Source organism: Ceratotherium simum, chromosome X (assembly GCF_057802395.1).
Source record: "Ceratotherium simum simum isolate JZ-2026a chromosome X, ASM5780239v1, whole genome shotgun sequence".
Lineage (NCBI taxonomy): Eukaryota > Metazoa > Chordata > Mammalia > Perissodactyla > Rhinocerotidae > Ceratotherium > Ceratotherium simum.
Genome location: NC_141940.1, coordinates 76330759 through 76350225, shown reverse-complemented (window position 1 = coordinate 76350225; position 19467 = coordinate 76330759). Strand labels below are relative to the sequence as shown.

Sequence of the window (19467 nt, the reverse complement as noted above, 5' to 3'; positions counted from 1 at the left end):
TCCATATGAATTTTAGGATTCTTTGTTCTATTTCCGTGAAGAATGTCATTGGGATTCTAACTGGGATTGTACTGAATCTGTAGATTGCTTTAGGTAATATGGATATTTTAACTATGTTTATTCTTCCAATCCATGTGCATGGAATATCATTCTATTTCTTTACATCATCATCGATTCATTTCAATTATATATATATATATTTTTGTGAAGAGGACTAGCCCTGAGCTAACATCTGATGCCAATCCTCCTCTTTTTTGCTGAGGAAGATTTGCCCTGGGCTAACATCCATGCTCATCTTCCTCTACTTTATATGTGATGCCGCCACAGCATGGCTTAACAAGCAGTGCGTCGGTGCACATCCAGGATCTCAACCTACAACCTCCGGGCCACGGAGGCGGAGTGCACGCACTTAACTCCTGCGCCACTGGGCCGGCCCCCTCTTTCAATAATATCTTATAGTTTTCATTGTATAGGTCTTTCACCTCCTTGGTTAAATTTACTCCTAGATATTATATTCTTTTTGCTGCAATTGTAAATGGGATTGTCTTCTTGAGCTCTCTTTCTGTTAGTTCGTTATTAGAGTATAGAAATGCAACTGATTTTTGTATGCTGATTTTGTACCCTGCAACTTTGCTGTAGTTGTTGATTATTTCTAATAGTTTTCCAATGGATTCTTTAGGGTTTTCTATATATAGCATCATGTCGTCGGCAAAAAGCGTGAGTTTCACTTCTTCCTTGCCAATTTGGATACCTTTTATTTCTTTTTTTTTGCCTAATTGCTCTGGCCAAAACCTCCAGTACTATGTTGAATAAGCATGGTGAGAGTGGGCACCCTTGTCTCGTTCCTATTCTCAGAGGGATGGCTTTTAGTTTTTTACCGTTGAGTATGATGTTGGCTGTGGGTTTGTCATATATGGCTTTTATTATTTTGAGGTACTTTCCTTCTAGACCCATTTTTTGGAGAGTTTTTATCATAAAAAGATGTTGGATCTTGTGAAATGCTTTCTCTGCATCTATTGAGATGATCATGTGATTTTTATTCCTCATTTTATTGATGTGGTGTATCACATTGATTGATTGCAGATGTTGAACCATCCCTGTGTCCCTGGTATAAATCCCACTTCATCATGGTGTATGAGCCTTTTAATGTACTGATGTATTTGGTTTGCCAATATTTTATTGAGGATTTTTGCATCTATGTTCATCAGCGATATTGGCCTGTAATTTTTCTTCTTTGTGTTGTCCTTTTCTGGCTTGGGGATCAGGGTGATGTTGCCTTCATAGAATGAGTTAGGAAGTGTTCCGTCTTCTTCAATTTTTTGCAAAAGTTTGAGAAGGATTGGTCTTAAAACTTCTTTGTGTGTTTGGTAGAATTCTCTAGAGAAGCCATCTGGTACTGGACTTTTGTTTTTTGAGAGGTTTTTGATTACTGTTTCAATCTCTTTACTTGTGATTGGTGTATTCAGATTCTCTATTTCTTCTTGATTTGGTTTTGTGAGGTTGTATGAGTCTAAGAATTGATTCATTTCTTCCAGATTGTCCAATTTGTTGGCATATAGTTTTTCATACTATTCTCTTATAATCTTTTGTATTTCTGCGGTATCTGTTGTAATTTCTCCTCTTTCATTTTTAATTTTATTTATTTGAGCCTTCTCTCTTTTTTTCTTAATGAGTCTGGCTAAGGGTTTGTCAATTTTGTTTATCTTCTCAAAGAACCAGCTCTTAGTTTCATTGATCCTTTCTACTGTTTTTTTTGGTTTCAATTTCATTTATTTCTGCTCTAATTTTTCTTACTTTCCTCCTTCTGCTGATTTTGCACTTTGTTCTTCTTTTTGGTTCTGTTAGGTGTAGTTTAAGATTGCTTATTTGACATTTTTCTTGTTTGTCAAGTTGCGCCTGTATTTCTATGAATTTCCCTATTAGGATCACTTTTGCTGCATCTCCTATGAGTTGGTATGATGTATTTTCATTTTCATTTGTCTCCAGACATTTTTGGATTTCCCCTTTAATTTCTTCATTGATCCATTGGTTGTTCCATAGCATGTTGTGTAGTGTCCACATATTTGTCACTTTCCCAGCCTTTTTTTTGTGCTTCATTTCTAGTTTCATAACATTATGGTCGGAAAACATGCTTGATATGATTTCAACCTTCTTAAATTTATTGAGGATTGCGTTGTTTCCCAACATATGGTTTATCTTTGAGAATGTTCCATGTGCACTTGAGAAGAATGTGTATTTTGCTGTTTTTGGATGGAGTGTTCTATATATATCTATTAAGTCCATCTGCTCTAGTTTTTCATTTAATTCCACTATTTCTTTGTTGAATTTCTATTTGATCTATCCTTTGATGTAAATGGGGTGTTGAGGCCCCCTACTATTATTGTGTTGCTGTTAATTTCTCCTTTCAGGTCTGTTAATAGTTGCTTTATGTACTTTGGTGCTCCTGTGTTAGGTGCATATATATTTATCAGTGTTATGTCCTCTTGGTGTAGTGTCCCTTTTATGATTATTTACTGCCGCGGTTTGTCTTTAAGTGCCTTTTTTTATCTTGAAGTCCACTTTGTCTGATATGAGTATGGCAATACCTGCTTTCTTTTCTTTGCCATTTGCTTGGAGTATTGTCTTCCATCCCTTCACTCTGACCCTGTTTTTGTCTTTAGAGCTGAGATGTGTTTCCTGGAGGCAGCATATTGTTGAGTCTTGTTTTTTAATCCAGGCAGCCACTCTGTGTCTTTTGATTGGAGAATTCAATCCATTTATATTTAGAGTGATTATTGATATATGAGGGCTTAATACTGCCATTTTATCCCTTGTTTTCTGGTTGTGCTGTATTTCTCTTGTTTCTTCTCCTGTGTATTTTTGACTGCCATTTCAGTTTAGTGATTTTCTATGATGGTTTTCTCAGTATTTATGATTTGTGTCTCTGTTATGATTCTTTGTTTAGTGATTACCATGAGGTTTGTATAAAAGAGCTCATAGATGAAATAGTCCACTTACTGATAGCCTCTTATCTCCTTAGCCCAAGCAGTTTCCATCCATTTCCTCTTCCCTGTCTAAGTAATTGTTGTCACAATTTATCCTGTTTTGTGTTGTGAGTTTGTGATTAAAATGAAGTGATTATAGTTATTTTTGATGCTTTCTTTCCCTTTATCTTTAATGTTATAATTGTTTGCTAACCTGTTTTGATATAGAGCTGGAATTTTCTGACTTTGTCTGTCTATTCATCTCCTTGCTCAAGTCTTTGTAAACCCTTTCTTCTTTTTTTCAGGTATGAGGGCTTTCTTGATCATTTCTTGTAGGGGGAGTCTTGTGGCGATGAACTCCCTCAGCTTTTGTTTAGCTGGGAAAGTTTTTATTTCTCCATTGTTTCTGAAGGATAATTTTGCTGGATAGAGCATTCTTGGCTGAAAGTTTTTGTATTTCAGTATTGTCAATATATCATTCCACTCTCTCCTTGCCTATAAGGTTTCTGCTGAGCAATCTGCTGAAAGCCTGATAGAGGTTCCTTTGTAGGTTGTTCTCTTCTGCCTTGCTGACCTGACCTTAATATTTTTCTTTGTCATTGACTTTTGCCAGTTTTACTAATATATGCCTTGGAGAAGGTCTTTTTACATTGATGCACTTAGGAGTTATACTAGCTTCATTTACATGTAATTTAATCTCCTTCCCCAGGTTTGGGAAGTTCTCATCTATTATTTTTTTGAACAAGCTCTCTACTCCTTTCTCATTCTCTTCTACCTCTGGAATACCTACAATCATTATGTTGCATTTCTTAATTGAGTTGGATATTTCTTGGAAAATTTCTTCTTAGTCTCAGTTCTCTCTCCTCCTCCACCTGAAGCATTTTTATATTGCTGTCTTCTAAATTACTAATTCTGTCCTCCATAATATCAGCTCTGTTTTTTAAGGATGCTAGATTTTTTTTGTCTCATTCATTGTGTTCTTCATCTCCAACATTTGTTATTTTTATAGTTCAATCTCTTGTGAAGAATTCCCTCTCCTCATTAATTTTATTCCTGAGTTCATTGAACTGTCTTTCTGAGTTTTCTTGTAACGCGTTGAGTTTCTTTATGATAACAAGTTTGCATTCTCTGTCATTTAGATTGTAAATTTTTGTGACTTCAGGATTGGTTTCTGGATACTTGTCATTTTCCTTCTGGTCTGGTGTGTTAATGTATTTCCTCATGTTGTTTGATGGGGTGGACCTGTGCTGTCTCATAGTGGTAGTATCTGGTCGCAGATTCCACCTGCCACCACCGGCGGAGTGGCAGGAGCTGTGTTTTCTGAGCCTGCAGCAACCCCTGGCAGTTGTGCCTGTCCACTGGAAGTTGTGCTGATAGGACTCTCTGTGTCTGGCTGCCGCTGCTTTCTACACAGACACAGGTGCAGGCACTATGGCAGGGATCCCCTGTCCTGGCCGACCAGCCAAGCTGATGCACCAGACTGGATGGGGAGGAAGGAGGTGCCTTCTTTCCTGCCTGTGCTCCCACTCTGCACTCACCGGCTGCCCACCTGGACTGCTTGGCTTGGTGGGGGCACCCCCGTGGTGGGTCAGCTACCCCAGTGTGGAGTGTTCCCATGGGCTAGGAAGCAACTCTTTGAGTGAAAGCGTTCCCTGCAGAGGGCTGCCTTTTCCCCCTTCTCTACTCAGAGTCACACATTATCCACCATGCGAGGTCCCATGCCCTAGATTGTTGCTGCTGGGGAGGGAGAGGAGATCCACTTACCTTGTTCCACTGCCTCCCGGGGGATCCAGCACATCCACCTTCAGAGGTATGGCTGTGTGGATCTCTCAGACATCCATTGTGTTATGTGGATGTCCTCTATCAGTTAATGAACGTCTTTTTCATTGTATATCAGGAGGGAGAGCCTAGGGGAACAGCTTACACTGCCATGTGGCTGACATCCCTCCCCTCTTAATTTCTTTTAACCTTGGTCCACAATCTGACTTTTACCACAAATTTGATCTCTCTCTTTAGCCCAACCGGTTCCCTCCCTCTCCATTCTCTGTCGAATGACCATAACCAAAGAATATTAGCATCTGTAGATTTCTTAGGACCTGATGGCCATCAGTCTTCAACCTTAAGCAACTTTTTGCCACCTTTCCTTTTATCCATCTGCACCCAACCTGAGGGCACAAAGGAGAGGTTGTTTGCCCTTGTAGATTCCCCCAGTCTTCTAGAATTATCTCTTTCTTTCTATGACACTCTCCCATGCTCACCCTAAAGCCTCTCTTCTTCTTTAGCCACGAATCACCCTTGTGGATCAATCTGGAGTTAGGCTCCAGGAAAAGCAGAGAATTAAAACCAAACACAGTAGATTATTCAAGCATAATAAGTCCTAACAAGAAAATGTAAGTAATGATCAGCACAGCCCACTACTGCAAGAACAAATCTGTTCCTGATACTTCTAGAGCAGATGCAAATGCCACTCATAGCATTAGTCACCCCAGTGGAGAATTGATGGCCTTGTGGTTGAGCAAGGCCTTACAAGTACCCTTTCTAAAAGCCCAAAAGCATGCCACCAGCATGAAGTCTTTCTCTTCAGTCAAGATAGAGGAAGAGTTAAGAAGGGCTCCTAAACTCATATGTCATAGGGTCCCAGTGTGTATGTATTCTCAGATCCTCAAGCAGAGTGAAGGTCTCCTTGCCTCATGCTCCTAGTGGAATTTATTCTCACCTCTGCTAGAACACGAATCACACTTGACTGGGACTGGTTGCTTACATGTCAGCCTCAACATGAACCTTTGGAGGGCAGGGACTGTGGCCTTTCATCTTTGTCTCTCCCGTTGCATAGCACTATGCCTGAATAAATGAGCAAATACACGTAAGCAGACGTCCTCCACCTCCATTCCCCAAAGGAAAGTACCTTTGTAGAAGCTACACAAATGCCCTTTCCAAAGCCAGGCCTTGTAAGAGGCAGTAACATCAAAGGAAGGCAGGAAATTGGGCTTGTATAACCTTGCTCCCCACAAAGTGAACACTTCTTTGAAAACAGAAGAGGGCAGGTAGCTAAAGCTGCTTAAAAAATAAGAATGTGGTACCCAAGAAGCCTAGGTTCAAGTCCCATTTCAATATCTCATAACCTGGGTGACTTTGGGCAAGTTGTTTCACTTCTCTGAGTTTCACTTGTTTCACTTCTCTGAGCTTCACTTTCTCCATCTGTGAAATAGGGAGAATAAAACCTATCTCACAGGCCTATCACAATGATTAGATGCAATTGAAGAAGAGAAAGTATCCATTTCCATGTCTGGAACAGAAAATGGTCCTTGACAAAATTATATCAGCAAACAATATTTATTTTATTGTAAAGTTCACTGTCAGGAAACAAAGCAATTTAACCTGTACCTTGCTTTTGCTGTTTTTAATTGCTAAGAAAAAATGTGGAGAATATCAAGTGTACTCAAATGTTGGATCAATGTAAGGGGTGAAGATGCGGGACAGGACAATGGTATAGTTGGATTACTAAAGCAATGAGGTTGCTGTGCATTGACCCTCAGGATGGCAGGCAAAGCTCTGATCAACAGAGCTGAAGTGGAATGACAACTGCAAGGTGCAGAGTGGGTCAGTGGATGTAACAGCTCCCTCCCTGTGACACTGTCATTCAGGCTGCTGGCCACCACCTGGGACTAACAACTATCAGTTTATAGCTCAGGGTCAGAGCTGTTTGTAGTTTTTGCTCAATTGATATCTGTGCTAATGCCTGGAATCTATCACTGGAGTGGCAGCCAAAATGAGGAGGAAGGGAGGGAATAAGAGGTAAGGAGGTGGGAATGGGCAAGGCTCAAAGAGGCAACTACAGCAGAGTTTTGGCTAATTCTTCACCAAGGCTAGGACTACTATCTTAGTTTTGCATTCTGTAGCCAAGGCTGGAGGCATGGGGCTTTGAAAGAAGCTGCATCACACTAGCCTGTTGCTAACTGATTTAAGGCAAAAAGCAAAGCCAGGTAATGCTGTGGTGCAGATTTAGATTGTCTGGCTGATACTGGACAGTCAGATCAGTACTTAACTGAAACCATTCAATCAGGGCATCTGCAGCCAGCAGCCTGGGGCAAGACTGTGGAGGAAGGGGAAGAGGGGAATGCCGCTGGGATTTAACTTTGCAGCAGAAGATGGTGAAGGTAGAACTGATAGCGAGGACTAAGTTACTGTGTGTGCTGAGCTGATAGGATCTGGCAGATGTCTACATAGAAGTCTGGCTTTACTTGGCTACTTCCCAGAAGAGGCAAATGTTAGGGAGGGGAAGGGCAGGGGGAGGAAATTAACATATGTTAAATATTTTATTTGTTATTCCTTTTAACCCTAGCAATAATTCTGTGAGGTGAGCTGTTTCTCCCATTTACAGATATAGAAACCAAGGTGCAAAGAGGTTAAATAACTTAACTGTAACCATACAGATGCATCAGTGGGTCAAGCCAGAGAATTCACAGAGTCAGTTACTTAGTGGAAATCTTATTAGACCCCCATAGAATAGCTTTTACTGAATTGTGCTATGAGACAATTCCATCAGCCCGAAAGCAGAAGAGTTGTGCTTTACTTGAACAACTGGCTTGTTGTTACTTTAAAAACTTGGAATTATATAATTGTTGAGTTCTTTCTCTTTTCGTTTTCTCTAGAAAGTTTGGAGCCAAATCTGTGACACTGTTCCAGCAAGTGTGTAAGGCTTCACAGGAAACATTTTGTGTACTAACTCCATTCTTTACATCTCCCTACTATCCTACCATTTTTCCCCCTCTTGGCCTTATTTTTTCTTACCTGTATTCTAGAATCTAAGGCAGAAGTCAGCAAACTTTTTCTGTAAAGTATGATAGTCAATATTTTAGGCTTTGCAAGCCATAAGGTCTCTGTTGCCACTACTCAATTCTGCTGTTGTAGTGTGAAAGCAGCTCTAGACAATATGTAAATGAAAGAGCATGTTTCTGTTTATGAACATGGAAATTTAAATTACATATAATTTTCACATCATGACACATTATTTTTCCTTTGTTTTTTCTCTATCTTTTTTTTTTGTCCTTGTTAAATTTTATTTTTTTAATTTTTTGTTTATTGCAGTAACATTGGTTTATAACATTGTATAAATTTCAGGTGTACATCATTATACTTCTATTTCTGCATAGATTATGTCATGTTCACCACCCAAATACTAATTACAACCCATCACCACACATATGTGCCAAATTATCCCTTTTGCCCTCCTCCCTCCCCCCTTCCCCTCTGGTAACCACCAATCCAATCTCTGTCCCTATGTGTTTGTTTATTGTTGTTATTATCTACTACTTAATGAAGGAAATCATACGGTATTTGACCTTCTCCCTCTGACTCTACCTTTTAAGGCCATAGTTTGCTAAGCCCTGATATAAGCTTCAAGAGGGCAGGCACCTTGTATGTCTTATTCACTCTTATGTCTTCAACACCTAGAATGGGGCCCGGCACACAGTAAGTACTCAATAAATACTTGTTGAATAGATTATTCTTACTATTTTTAAGTTCTTACATTTTTCCTGTATTGTGAAATGCCTTAAATCCTTTTTGGAACAGGAAAGGATATAAAACATAAGGCACATTTTTAGAAGTTCATTTAACTAGCAAGTAAAAAAGCCAGGATTTGGATCTAAGATTTTGTGATATCAAAGTCCATATTCTTTCCATTATACCATACTATCTTCATAGAATTATATCCCCCCCGGGGCCGGCCCTGTGGCTTAGTGGTTAAGTGCACACGCCCTGCTACTGGTAGCCCGGGTTCATAGCCCGGGCACGCACTGACACACCACTTGTCTGGCCATGCTGAGGCGGTGCCCCACATACAGCAACTAGAAGGATGTGCAACTATGACATACAACTATCTACTGGGGCTTTGGGGAGAAAAAGGGAAAAAGAAAAGGAGGAGGATTGGCAATAGACGTTAAAAAAATAAAGAATTATATCCCCCCAACCAAATCCTCTCCGGATTAGCCCCAACCTCCCAACATGAGTCTCCACATGTAGTAGCCAATTAAATTTGCAGAGGTTAGTCACATCTTGAATTTGTAATTTAAAAGTCCAGAGTTTTACAGAAGTTGTGCCTCTTTGTCCCTGTTTCTACTAAACTAAAATGTGAGAATCAGAAAACAACAGTTCACAGATTCAAAGCTTCTTGTACGAAGGTAAAGTGATAGTTCTGTCTTATTGGAAAGAACACAGGCTTTGGTGCCTGCCAGACTTGGTAAGATTTAGATCCTAGCTGTCAGTTACTTTTAGCTGTGAACATTTGGCAAGTCACTTGCCTCTAGGAGCCTCAGTTTTGTAGTAGAAAAAAACAATAATAATATATTCTTCATAGTAAGGCTGTGAGGATCAGAAATAGTATGTCAGTCCCTAGTACAGTGCCAGGCACATAGCAGATAAATGGCAACAGCATCAATAATAGTATTAATAAATAATATCATTATTATTAACTTATTCCACAAATAATGAGTGCCTAGTATGTCACAGTTAGGCATTATTCTGAGCACTTGGGATATAGAGGTAAATAAAACAGGCCAAAAATCCCTGCTTTCATGGAGTTTACATTCTAGTGATCATTGTGAATGGTTTTTATGTTCTTGCCCACCATTCCAATATTAGGGGTAGTATGCTGGAACAGATTTCTACTTAAATATACCAACCTCAGAAAGATCTCAAGGTGCAAAGTAGTTGGGTTCAGTTCTGGGTCCCATGGGATTCCCAAGTACTTACCCTCCTTGTGGTGAACCACGGGCCGAGGAGCTGGTCTCTTTATGTGGAAAGAGGGAGCTTTGGTGGGCCCAAAGCCTGGCACAGGTCCATTGGTGGCCTTTGGTGTGGCCTTGGTCCCTCCATCTTGCAGCCTAGGCACCAACTTCCCGATGTCCACCTCAGGGCATGACTCCAACTTGCCATCTGAAACAGGCCTGCTTGGGGATTTCCTCCCAGGATCAGCTTCCCCACTCCTCTGAATAGGCAGCTTTGGGTATTGTGGTGGCTTGGGGGGTTCTATACCGCTTGTGATGGTACCATTGGGTGTTTGATGTTGGATTTCAGCTAGGAAAAGTTGGTGCAAAGAAAGAAGATTAATGACAACATTTATCACCTGTTCATTTTTATACATGCATACATAATATTGAAAAATTATACACATTTTCAAAGGAGCTATTATTATGGAAAAAATCAACAATATCCCACAAAATCAGTCTCTACCTACTCCAATTCATGTGGATTCACAGGTCCCATCAAATAGGGAATTGAGTTCAAGATCTGAGTATGATTTTCATGACCACAATTCAGTAAAACCACAATACATCAAGATGCTTTATTCAAAGGATTATGTAATTCAAAAGGGACTTAAGGGTCTCCAATCAATTGTATATTCTATTCTTTTAAAATAAAAACATCAGTTAATCCTTAACTATTTCTATTTCTCTCAAAAGTAATTTGTAAAGATCTCTCAAATTTCAAGTTAATAAACTTAACAGAATGTAACTTCTTTCTCCACCCTCATAAAGAAATCTCCAACTAACCACTTTATGTTCTTCCTCTAGCTTTTGTGGTCTACAATTTCCTGTGACAATAGTACATGCTTTTCAGTTGTTCTGAGTCTTACTTAAAGCTTTGAGACTCTAATGAGAGCCAGGGATACTCTCCCTAGAAAAATTAACCTACACAAATACATGCAAAAGTTTGAAAACTAATTTTAAGAGATTCATGAAGCCGCCTGAAACTGTCAATGAACCCCTGATCGAGAACTACTGCTATAAGGAAAATGTCACCTTCCTCGTTAATAGAAAACCTAGATCAGAGTGTACGTTAAGAACAGAGGTTCTGGTTGGCTAAATGAGACAGGAGAGACATGTCAACCCATTGTAATACATGGATCTTATTTGAATCCTGATTTAAAAAAAATGAAACAATAGGAGAATTTAAACACTGACTAGATAGTGATATTAAGGAATTACTGGTTTATTTTGTTTTCTGTTCTTTTAGGTATGATGATGGTATGTCAATTTTGGTTAAAAAAAGTCCTTATCTTTTAGAGATACATACTGAAACATTTATGGATGAAATGGCATGATGTCTGGGTTTGGGGAGTGGGTAGGGGCACAGATGAAACAAGATGGGGTGTGTGGTGGTAAATGTTGAACCTGAGTGATAGGTTCATGGGGAGTATGCTATACTTATTTTTTCGACTTCTGTTTATGTTTGAAACTCTTCATAATAAAATGTTAAAAGAAATGCAGACTTTGTGGCCAGGTCTGAATCTTAGTTCTGCTTCTTACCAACTGTGGGCCCTTGGGCAAGTTCATAATCTCTCTGTCCATCAAATTTTCTCCTCAGCAAAATGGGTATAATAATAGTACCTACCTCATGAGGTTGTGGTGAGGATTACATGAGATGGTATACTTATTTCAGTGCCTGGTACATAATAAACACTCATTAATTGTTAGTTACTATTTATACTATTATGCTCCAACTGGGCAATGAGGCAAAAGTTTCCATGTGGGAAGGAAGGGTTAAGTCTTGCTGCAAAGACTTTTTCTCCCAGAGAGTTTTCTTCTTGGGAATCTATCACCAATCACTGCTGCCACCACCACAGGGGTCAGGGCCAAGAGGAATTCCTCTATAGTTCCCCAACTCTGGTCCCAGGGTAGATATATGGCCCTGCTTTTTTTTTAACCCTAGCACAATTGCCATCAGACTAGAGCAGTCAAACAAAAAAATTACCAAAGGCTTATAAATAATAGGAGGGACATAAGCACAGGAGTGCCATGTAACTAGATCACATGCTTCCAGGACATGCCTTATGGCAAAGGCCACCTTTAAACCTCCAGCACTCAGGAGTAACCTCAACCACATTTACCCTCTCAAAACAATGAAATTAACAGTGACATTAATTCCTTCTCTCACATACTTTAGGCCCAATATCTCAGTTACATGTTTCTATCTGAATACTTTCTTCTTATGGAGGAGAAACCATAGGAATTCTATCCCTGCTCTCCTTTACAGGAGACAACAGGGGCTGGCTTTGCCCTAGAGGCGATAACAGTATTATCATCATCATATCAATATAATATAATAGGTCCAATCTCATAAAGATAATCCACATACACAGTCTCAGAAAGGCCACTACCTTCTACATGGGAAAGGATCTTTTCCTGGCTTGGAGAACTAGGGGATGGAGTGATAGCAGCAATGGGGACTTTGGAACTAGGCCCTTCTGCCAGTGAAACCATTTTCAGGTTCTTGGATATGCTGAATAATAATGACAAAATAGTAATGATAATAATAATAACAGTGATAATAATGATAATGATAACAGATACTATTATTTGAGCGCTTGCTCCGTGCCCAGTCCTGTTCTGAGTGTTTTACCTGGATTATCTCAGGTAATCTTCAAAACTACTCTAAAAAGTAGTAAACTCTTATTAGTCCCATTTTACAGATAAGGACTTTAAGGCACTCAGAGGTTCAGTGTCACAAAACTAATGTGGCAGATCAAATTTTAAAAGCTTGAAGTCTGTTTGCAGAGTCTATACTCTTTCTGAAGAGAGAGTTCATTGCTCCTATCAGGTAATAAGAGTTCAGTATCATCGCCTTTCTCCAACCAGCCATCCATTTCCACAGGAAAACACACAGACCAGCTTCAGAAACTGCAGAGAACTGGGAGGGAATTAGTATCATACAAGGAGGACTCATAAATAGGCAAGTGGTCAACTGGGGGTCTCTCTTTTATGTGTGGGTAAGTCATAGGGAGGAGCTTTGAGAGTTTGCACACTAGTCCAGCAGGAGAAATAGATCAATTATTATAATACAAGTAGAATCATGCAAATAAGTGCTATGAGGAGGACAATGCTAATTCTGTCTAGAGGGGCTGGAGAAGACCCTGTAAAAGAGGTAACATTTGAGCTGGGTGGAAAAAAGTGAAAAGGGAATTTCAGACAGACAGCAACTTGGAGAAGTGAAAGATCGTGGTTTGTATAAGAAAATGTAAAATAAAAATAAAACTTTAGTGTGACTTGAGCATAGGAATGAATTTTAGATGAAAAGTGTGGGGAGTTGGAGATGAGGTTGTTAAGGTGGATTGGGGCTATATCATGAAGACATGAATGCCATGTTCAGGAATATGAACTTTATCACTGGGCTGCAGAGGACTATAACTTCTTTTGGCAGGGAAGTGGCATTATCACATGTATTTTTAGAATATCCTTTTAGGTTCATTATGAAAAGTAGACTGAACCAGAGAGGCTGGAGGTAAAGAGACAAGATAGCGGACTGCTGATGAGAAAGATCTAAAGTGGAGCAGTAGCAGCAAGGAGAAACAGATTCAAGAGATGTTAAGGGGGTGGAATGGACAGGGTTAGTTATGGGAGTATGAAGGAGTCCATGATGATGGTGGAGGACTCACTGAAATACTATATACAGGGGAATAACAAATTTGGGGTAAGATAATGAAATGTTACTGGTAAAGAATGGTGATGAATAGAAGGATTTTTTCCTTCTCAAAACAGTGGTCAGACAGGTTATAGGAACTACATATTATAGTAGACAAATGAGCTCTGGAAAAAGATGGATGCAAATTGCTGCTCTTTCATTCAGTAGCTGTGTGAATTGGGCAAACTATTCATCCTCTTTAAGCCTCCAATGCCTTCCGTATATAAGAGATCTCAATATACCCACCTTATGTGGGAAGTGAAGAGGATTAAATGAGTACAGATTCACAGCCACTTAGGATGGCTAGAATTAAAAAGATAAGATATGGGAACAACCTAAGTGTCTGTTGACAGATAAATGGATGAAGAAAATGTGATGTATGTATATATGCAAATATTATTCAGACTCATATAAGGATATCTTGTCATTTGCAACAATATGGATGAACCTGGAAGACATTGTGCTAAGTGAAATAAGCCAGACATGAAAAGAAAAAAACTGTAAACTGCATTTACATGTTGAATCTAAAAAAGTCGAATACATAGAAGCAGAGTAGAACAGTGGTTACCAGGGGTGAGGAGGAGAGGGAAATGGGGAGATGTCGCTCAAATGATACAAAGTTGCAGTTATGTAGGATGAATAAGTCTAGAGATCTAATGTACAATATGATGACTATAGTTAATAACACTGTAATGAATACTGGAAATCTTCTAAGACAGTAGATTTCAGGTGCTCTCATCCAAAAAAAAAAGTAGTAACTTGTGAGGAGATGACGTTAATTAGCTTGACTGTAGTAATCATTTCACTATGTAATATGTGTATAAAATCATCATGTTCTACACCTTAAAAATATATAATTTTTACTTAAAAAACTCCAAAATGAAGTGTCAAGTGTTGGAAAAGATATGGAGAAATTGGAACTCTCATCCATTATTGGTGGGAAAGTGAAGTGGCGGAGCTGCTTTAGAAAATAGCCTCAAAATACTTCCTCAAAAGTTTAAACATAAAGTGAACATATGACCCAGCAATTCCACTGCTAGGTATATACTCAAGATCATTGAAAATATACATCACACAAAAATCTGTCAACAAATGTTCACAGCAGGATTATAGCCAAAAAGTGGAAACAACCAGTGTCTGTCAACTGATGAATGGATAAACAAAATGTTGTATATTTATATACCACAATATTACTTATCCATAAAAAGGAATGAAGTATTGATATATGCTACATCATGGATGAACCTTGAAATCATGCTAAGAAGCCAGCCACAAAAAGACAACATATTGTATTATTCTATATATATGAATAATGTCCAGAATAGGCAAATCCATAGATACAGAAAGTAAATTAGTGAATGCTAGGGATTGCGGGGAGGGGGGTATTGGGAGGTACAGGGATTTTGGGGAGATGAAGATGTTCTAGAATTAGATGGTTGCACAAGCTTGTGAATATATTGAAAACTACTGACATACACTTCAAAAGGGTGAATTTTATGGCATATGAATTATATCTCAGAGTAAAAAAAAGTCAAAGAAAATAAATGTCTAGACTGGGTAATCCCATTGGTGATCTGGCACAAAGCCCTCATCACACAGAGGGGCAATCCAAGACCCAGAATGGGGAAATGACTAGCCCAAGTCACTCAATAAGCTAGTGGCCAAGATGAAATTATACCTTGGGTCTACTAACACCCAGTTCATTTATTACATACATTTATTGAGGATTTACAATATGCTGTGTGCTGTGCCGGTACTAGGAATACAGAGTGAAAAAATAATTTCTGCTGGCATAGAGATTATATTCTCTGGTATGTATTTGGGGAGATTGTGAATAAACAAATAAATGAATTTAGCTAATAAAAATGAGATTATGGAACAACAGAGTAGGCATTCAATATTCCCTTCCACTTTCTCCTTCACAGAGGAGGTGATGTCATAATTTATCTCTTTTTAGATTGTGCATCCATTAAGAAATTACTGTAGCTATAGTTATTTTTAATACTTTGTATTTTAACTTTTATACTAGAGTTAAAAGTGAATTACAAACCACTGTAACAGTATTAGAATATTCTGAATTGGACTACATTCTTATCTTTACCAATGAGTTTTATACTTTCTTATGTTTTCATGTTGTTAGTGTCCATTTGTTTCAACTTGAAGAACCTCTTTTATCATTTCTTATAAACCAGTTTCAGGGGTGATGAACTCCCTTAGCTTTTGTTTGTCTGGAAAAGTTTTATTTCTCCCTCATTTCTGAAGGACTGCTTTGTCCAGTATAGTATTCTTGGTTGGCAGTTTTTTCCTTTCAGTACTTTGAATATATTATCCCACTCTCTCCTGGCCTGCAAGGTTTCTGCTGAGAAATCTGTTCATAGTTTTATGGGGGTTTCTTTGTATGTGATGACTCACTTTTCTCTTGCTGCTTTCGAAATTCTCTGTTTGTCTTGGAATTTTGAGAATTTTAGTATAATGTGTCTTGGTGAAAATCTCTATTTTTAATCTATTTGGGTTTCTTTGGGCTTCATGCATCTAGATGTTCACTTCCCTCTTCAGATTTAGGAAGTGTTCTGTCATTATTTCTTTAAATAGGCTTTCTGCTCCTTTCTCCTTCTCTACTCCTTCTGGGACTCCAATAATGTGTATATTGATTCAGTAGGTAATGTCCCATAAGTCTCAGATTGTCTACACTCTTTTTAAATATTTTTTCTTTTCATTCCTCTGACTGGATAGTTTCAAGTGACTTGTCTTTGAGCTTACTAATTCTTTCTTCTGCTTGGTTGAGTCTGAAGTTGAAACTCTCTACTGATTTTTTCAGTGCAGTCATCATGTTCTTCAGCTCCAGAATTTCTATTTGGTTCTTTATGGTTTCTATCACTTTATTGAACTCCTCATGTATTGTTTTCCTGATTTTGTTTAATTGTCTATCTATGCTCTCTTGTAGCTCACTGAGCATCTTTAAGACAATTATTTGGAATTCCTTGTCAGACAGTTTATAGGTCTCCATTTCATTAGGGTTGGTTCCCGGTGCTTTATTTTGTTCCTTTGGTGGTGTCTTGTTTCCCTTATTATTCTTGATCCTTGTGGCCTATTTAAATAATTTGGCACATCTTCCAGTCTTTACAGACTGGCTTTGGCAAAGAAAGCCCTTTACCAGTCAACACAACCAGAGATTCTTGGCAGGCCAGCAGGTAGGATCCACAGGTGGGCTTGCTGCTGGAGTCCTTGGAGAGGCTGGTCTGGTGCCTGAGTTAGTGGGTGGGCAAGCCTGCAGCCTGGATCTGAAAGAATGAGCTTGTAGCCTGGGGCCACATCGCTGGCTTGGCACTGGGACAGACATGGAGGCTGGGTCCACAGAGGGCTGGCCTGGAGGCTGGGTCAGTGATTGCATCTTGGAGACTAGGGCTTCAGGGGCCAGCCTGCAGTCTGGGGCCATGGGGCCAGTCTGGTGCTGTGGTAGGCTTGGATTCTGAGTCTACAGGGGAAGGCCTAGAGCCTGGGTCAATGAGGGGATGAGTTGGTGCTGAGGTTCATTGGGGTAGGCCTGGTACTGGGCTCCAAGGTGAAGTTGGGTGCTCACTTCACTCTCCTTCCCCCATGGGAAGGGTATCTCTCTCTGCATTGTGCTGTGTGAGCTTAGAGGAAGGGTGACATGGATAATATGAAAATGTCCTTCCTACCATCTGCAGTGCACTTTTTCTTATTTCTGTGCTCCACTCAGGTGCTGTAATCTCTCAGCTGGATTCCATAGCTCTTGGGAAGGGATTTTCATGCATGGATGGTTGTTCAAATTGATGTTACTATAAAGGGACAGGCACTGGAAACTCCTATTCAGCCATTTTGCTGATGTCACTCCTCCATGTTAGCTGCATTTGAATTTAAAATCTCAGAACATTCATAAAACACATTGCTCACCCATGTCAGTGTATTGAAGTACAGATCTAAGAACATTTTGGATCCTCCACTGGCCTCCTAAGGGATCATGGTAGCTAGATTTATAGGTTCATCCTTGTCCTATCCACTGCCAAAAGACTAATTTGCTCTCTAGGCACAAATTTTACAAACCTTGCTTTGCCTGGCCCAGGAGCCAGGAAACATCTACCTTTACATGGAGAAAAATAGTTACGTCTCCACTTCTGCCCTTTAATATCCTCTTTGCGTCTCATAACCATTTAGAAGCTAAGGGTGAACCTCAGTACTGACCTTCACTTTCATCCAGGGGAGAAGTATAGAACACTGTCCTTTCCCGCAGCAAGCGCTTTGAAATCGTGATTGGTTTGTGCCTTCTTGCTGTCACTCGAGGTGGAGGCACTGGGGGTGCAGCACTTTCCTCAGGTGGACCTGAATAGATCTGTAGAGGGGGAATATTTCCAGGAAACAGTAAGAAAGATCAAGTTTTTGTCTCCCTAATGCTAACTACCAGTTGATGCGCACCAGCATTACATCTAGAGTCTGCCATAGCAATTTTAATATGACTCAAGGAATTGGGGGGATTTTCTTAATCACTCTAGCTACCAGCAAGTGTTTAGAGATCTTCTACCACATTCAAGGCACAGGACCTGACGCTTCCCAGTGTGGAGGAAATAATGCAGACAAAAACTGCAACATCAGCCCTGGATTTTCCACTTACAGTCTGGGAAACCTTAGGCAGGTCACCTCCCGTGTCTGAGCCTTAGCTTCCTCATCTGTAACATGGGGAGAGAATCACCTACTTTACAGGGTGTGGTGAGAATCAAGTGAAAAGTGTACTCAAGGTACATTGTATGGGTAGGGGTGGGGTGTGGAAAGTGGCTAAAAACATCCATATGAATTCAATGTTTCCGAAAGGATACCAAAGAAATTGGTTACACTGTTTGCCTCAAGACAGGAATAATGAGTGGCTGAGGAAAGGATGGAGGAAAAGTTATTTTTCATTCCTATATCATTTTCATATTTTAAAATTTCATACCACGTATGCATTACTTATTCAAAAAAGAAAGGGTAAAAACGAAATGCCTTGGAAGATGTAAAAAGTGCTGGATGAATGAGAGAGGACCTGTGATTATAATTTCTATATAGAGTCTCATATGTACTTTAGGGTCTTCCTGTCTATGGGGAGATTGACCTTTTGGGCCAGAGTGCACACACTTTGGGAGGACACACATATGCGATGAGGGAGGAAGGGGACCAGGGAGGAAGGGGACCAACGTCCAGAGCAATAATGAAATCAACCCCAATGATTAGTGCAAAGAGAAATGTCAGAGCCCCAAATTCTATCAGGCAAGAGTTAACATAGGCTGCAAAGTCACAAGCTTACATGATTCAGAACACAAGGAAAGCCTGTGTAAAAGCTGGAAAATGATAGAGAAAAACGAAAGAACAATCACAAATCAGTACATGTCTCAACGTCTCATGGAGTAGCGAAGAAAGAATATGACATAATAGCAAGCAGATGAGCTTTGAGACCATATGATTTTAGGCCATATTTCTGGTTCTACCACCACTAGTAATAATATTCTAAATAGCTAATATTTTGTGAGCATCTGCTTAGGCACTGTAGTAGTTGTTACAAATAGTCCTTGCTATTCATCAAACACACCAGGGCCTTTGAACCGAGTGTTTTTTTTACCTGAGTGCTCTTCCTCCAGATATCCATAGAGCTTGCTCTCTCAATTCCAGTAGGATTGTGATCAAACATACTCCTCTCAGTGAGTCTTTAACTCACTGAGGTGAATGTATCTAAAATTTTGACATGCCTCCCTCTACCCAATGCTTCCTCTCCCCCTTCCCTGTTTAAGTTTTTTTCTCCTTAGCATTTCTTACCACTCTCTAACATAGTATATTGTACTTATTTTTTTTGTTGTCTGTCTCCTCACTCAATTGTAAGCTATATGGAAGTATATCATCATGTTCACTGCTATATCTCCAGCAACTAGAAGACTGACTGGAATCCCTGGGCCAAAAGACAAACACATTTAAAATTTTGATATAAAAGGCCAAATTGTCCTCTGAAAAGACCATAATGGGTACTTCCATTTCCAGCCAAGATAGGACAAAAGGGACT

General features: G+C 39.5%; 1 protein-coding gene across 4 annotated transcripts in view; it reads right to left on the bottom strand.

Moving 5' to 3' along the window:
* OPHN1 (oligophrenin 1) overlaps positions 1-19467 on the bottom strand; it is a 581757-nt gene that overhangs the window by 76944 nt on the left and 485346 nt on the right. For all 4 annotated transcript variants that reach the window (XM_087427121.1, XM_004439895.3, XM_087427120.1 and 1 more), the window contains 2 exons: positions 17628-17775; positions 9717-10040 (listed from right to left, as the gene is read on the bottom strand). In XM_087427121.1, the coding sequence (XP_087283247.1) occupies positions 9717-10040; positions 17628-17775 (472 nt within the window). The remainder of the gene's footprint in view (positions 1-9716; positions 10041-17627; positions 17776-19467) is intronic.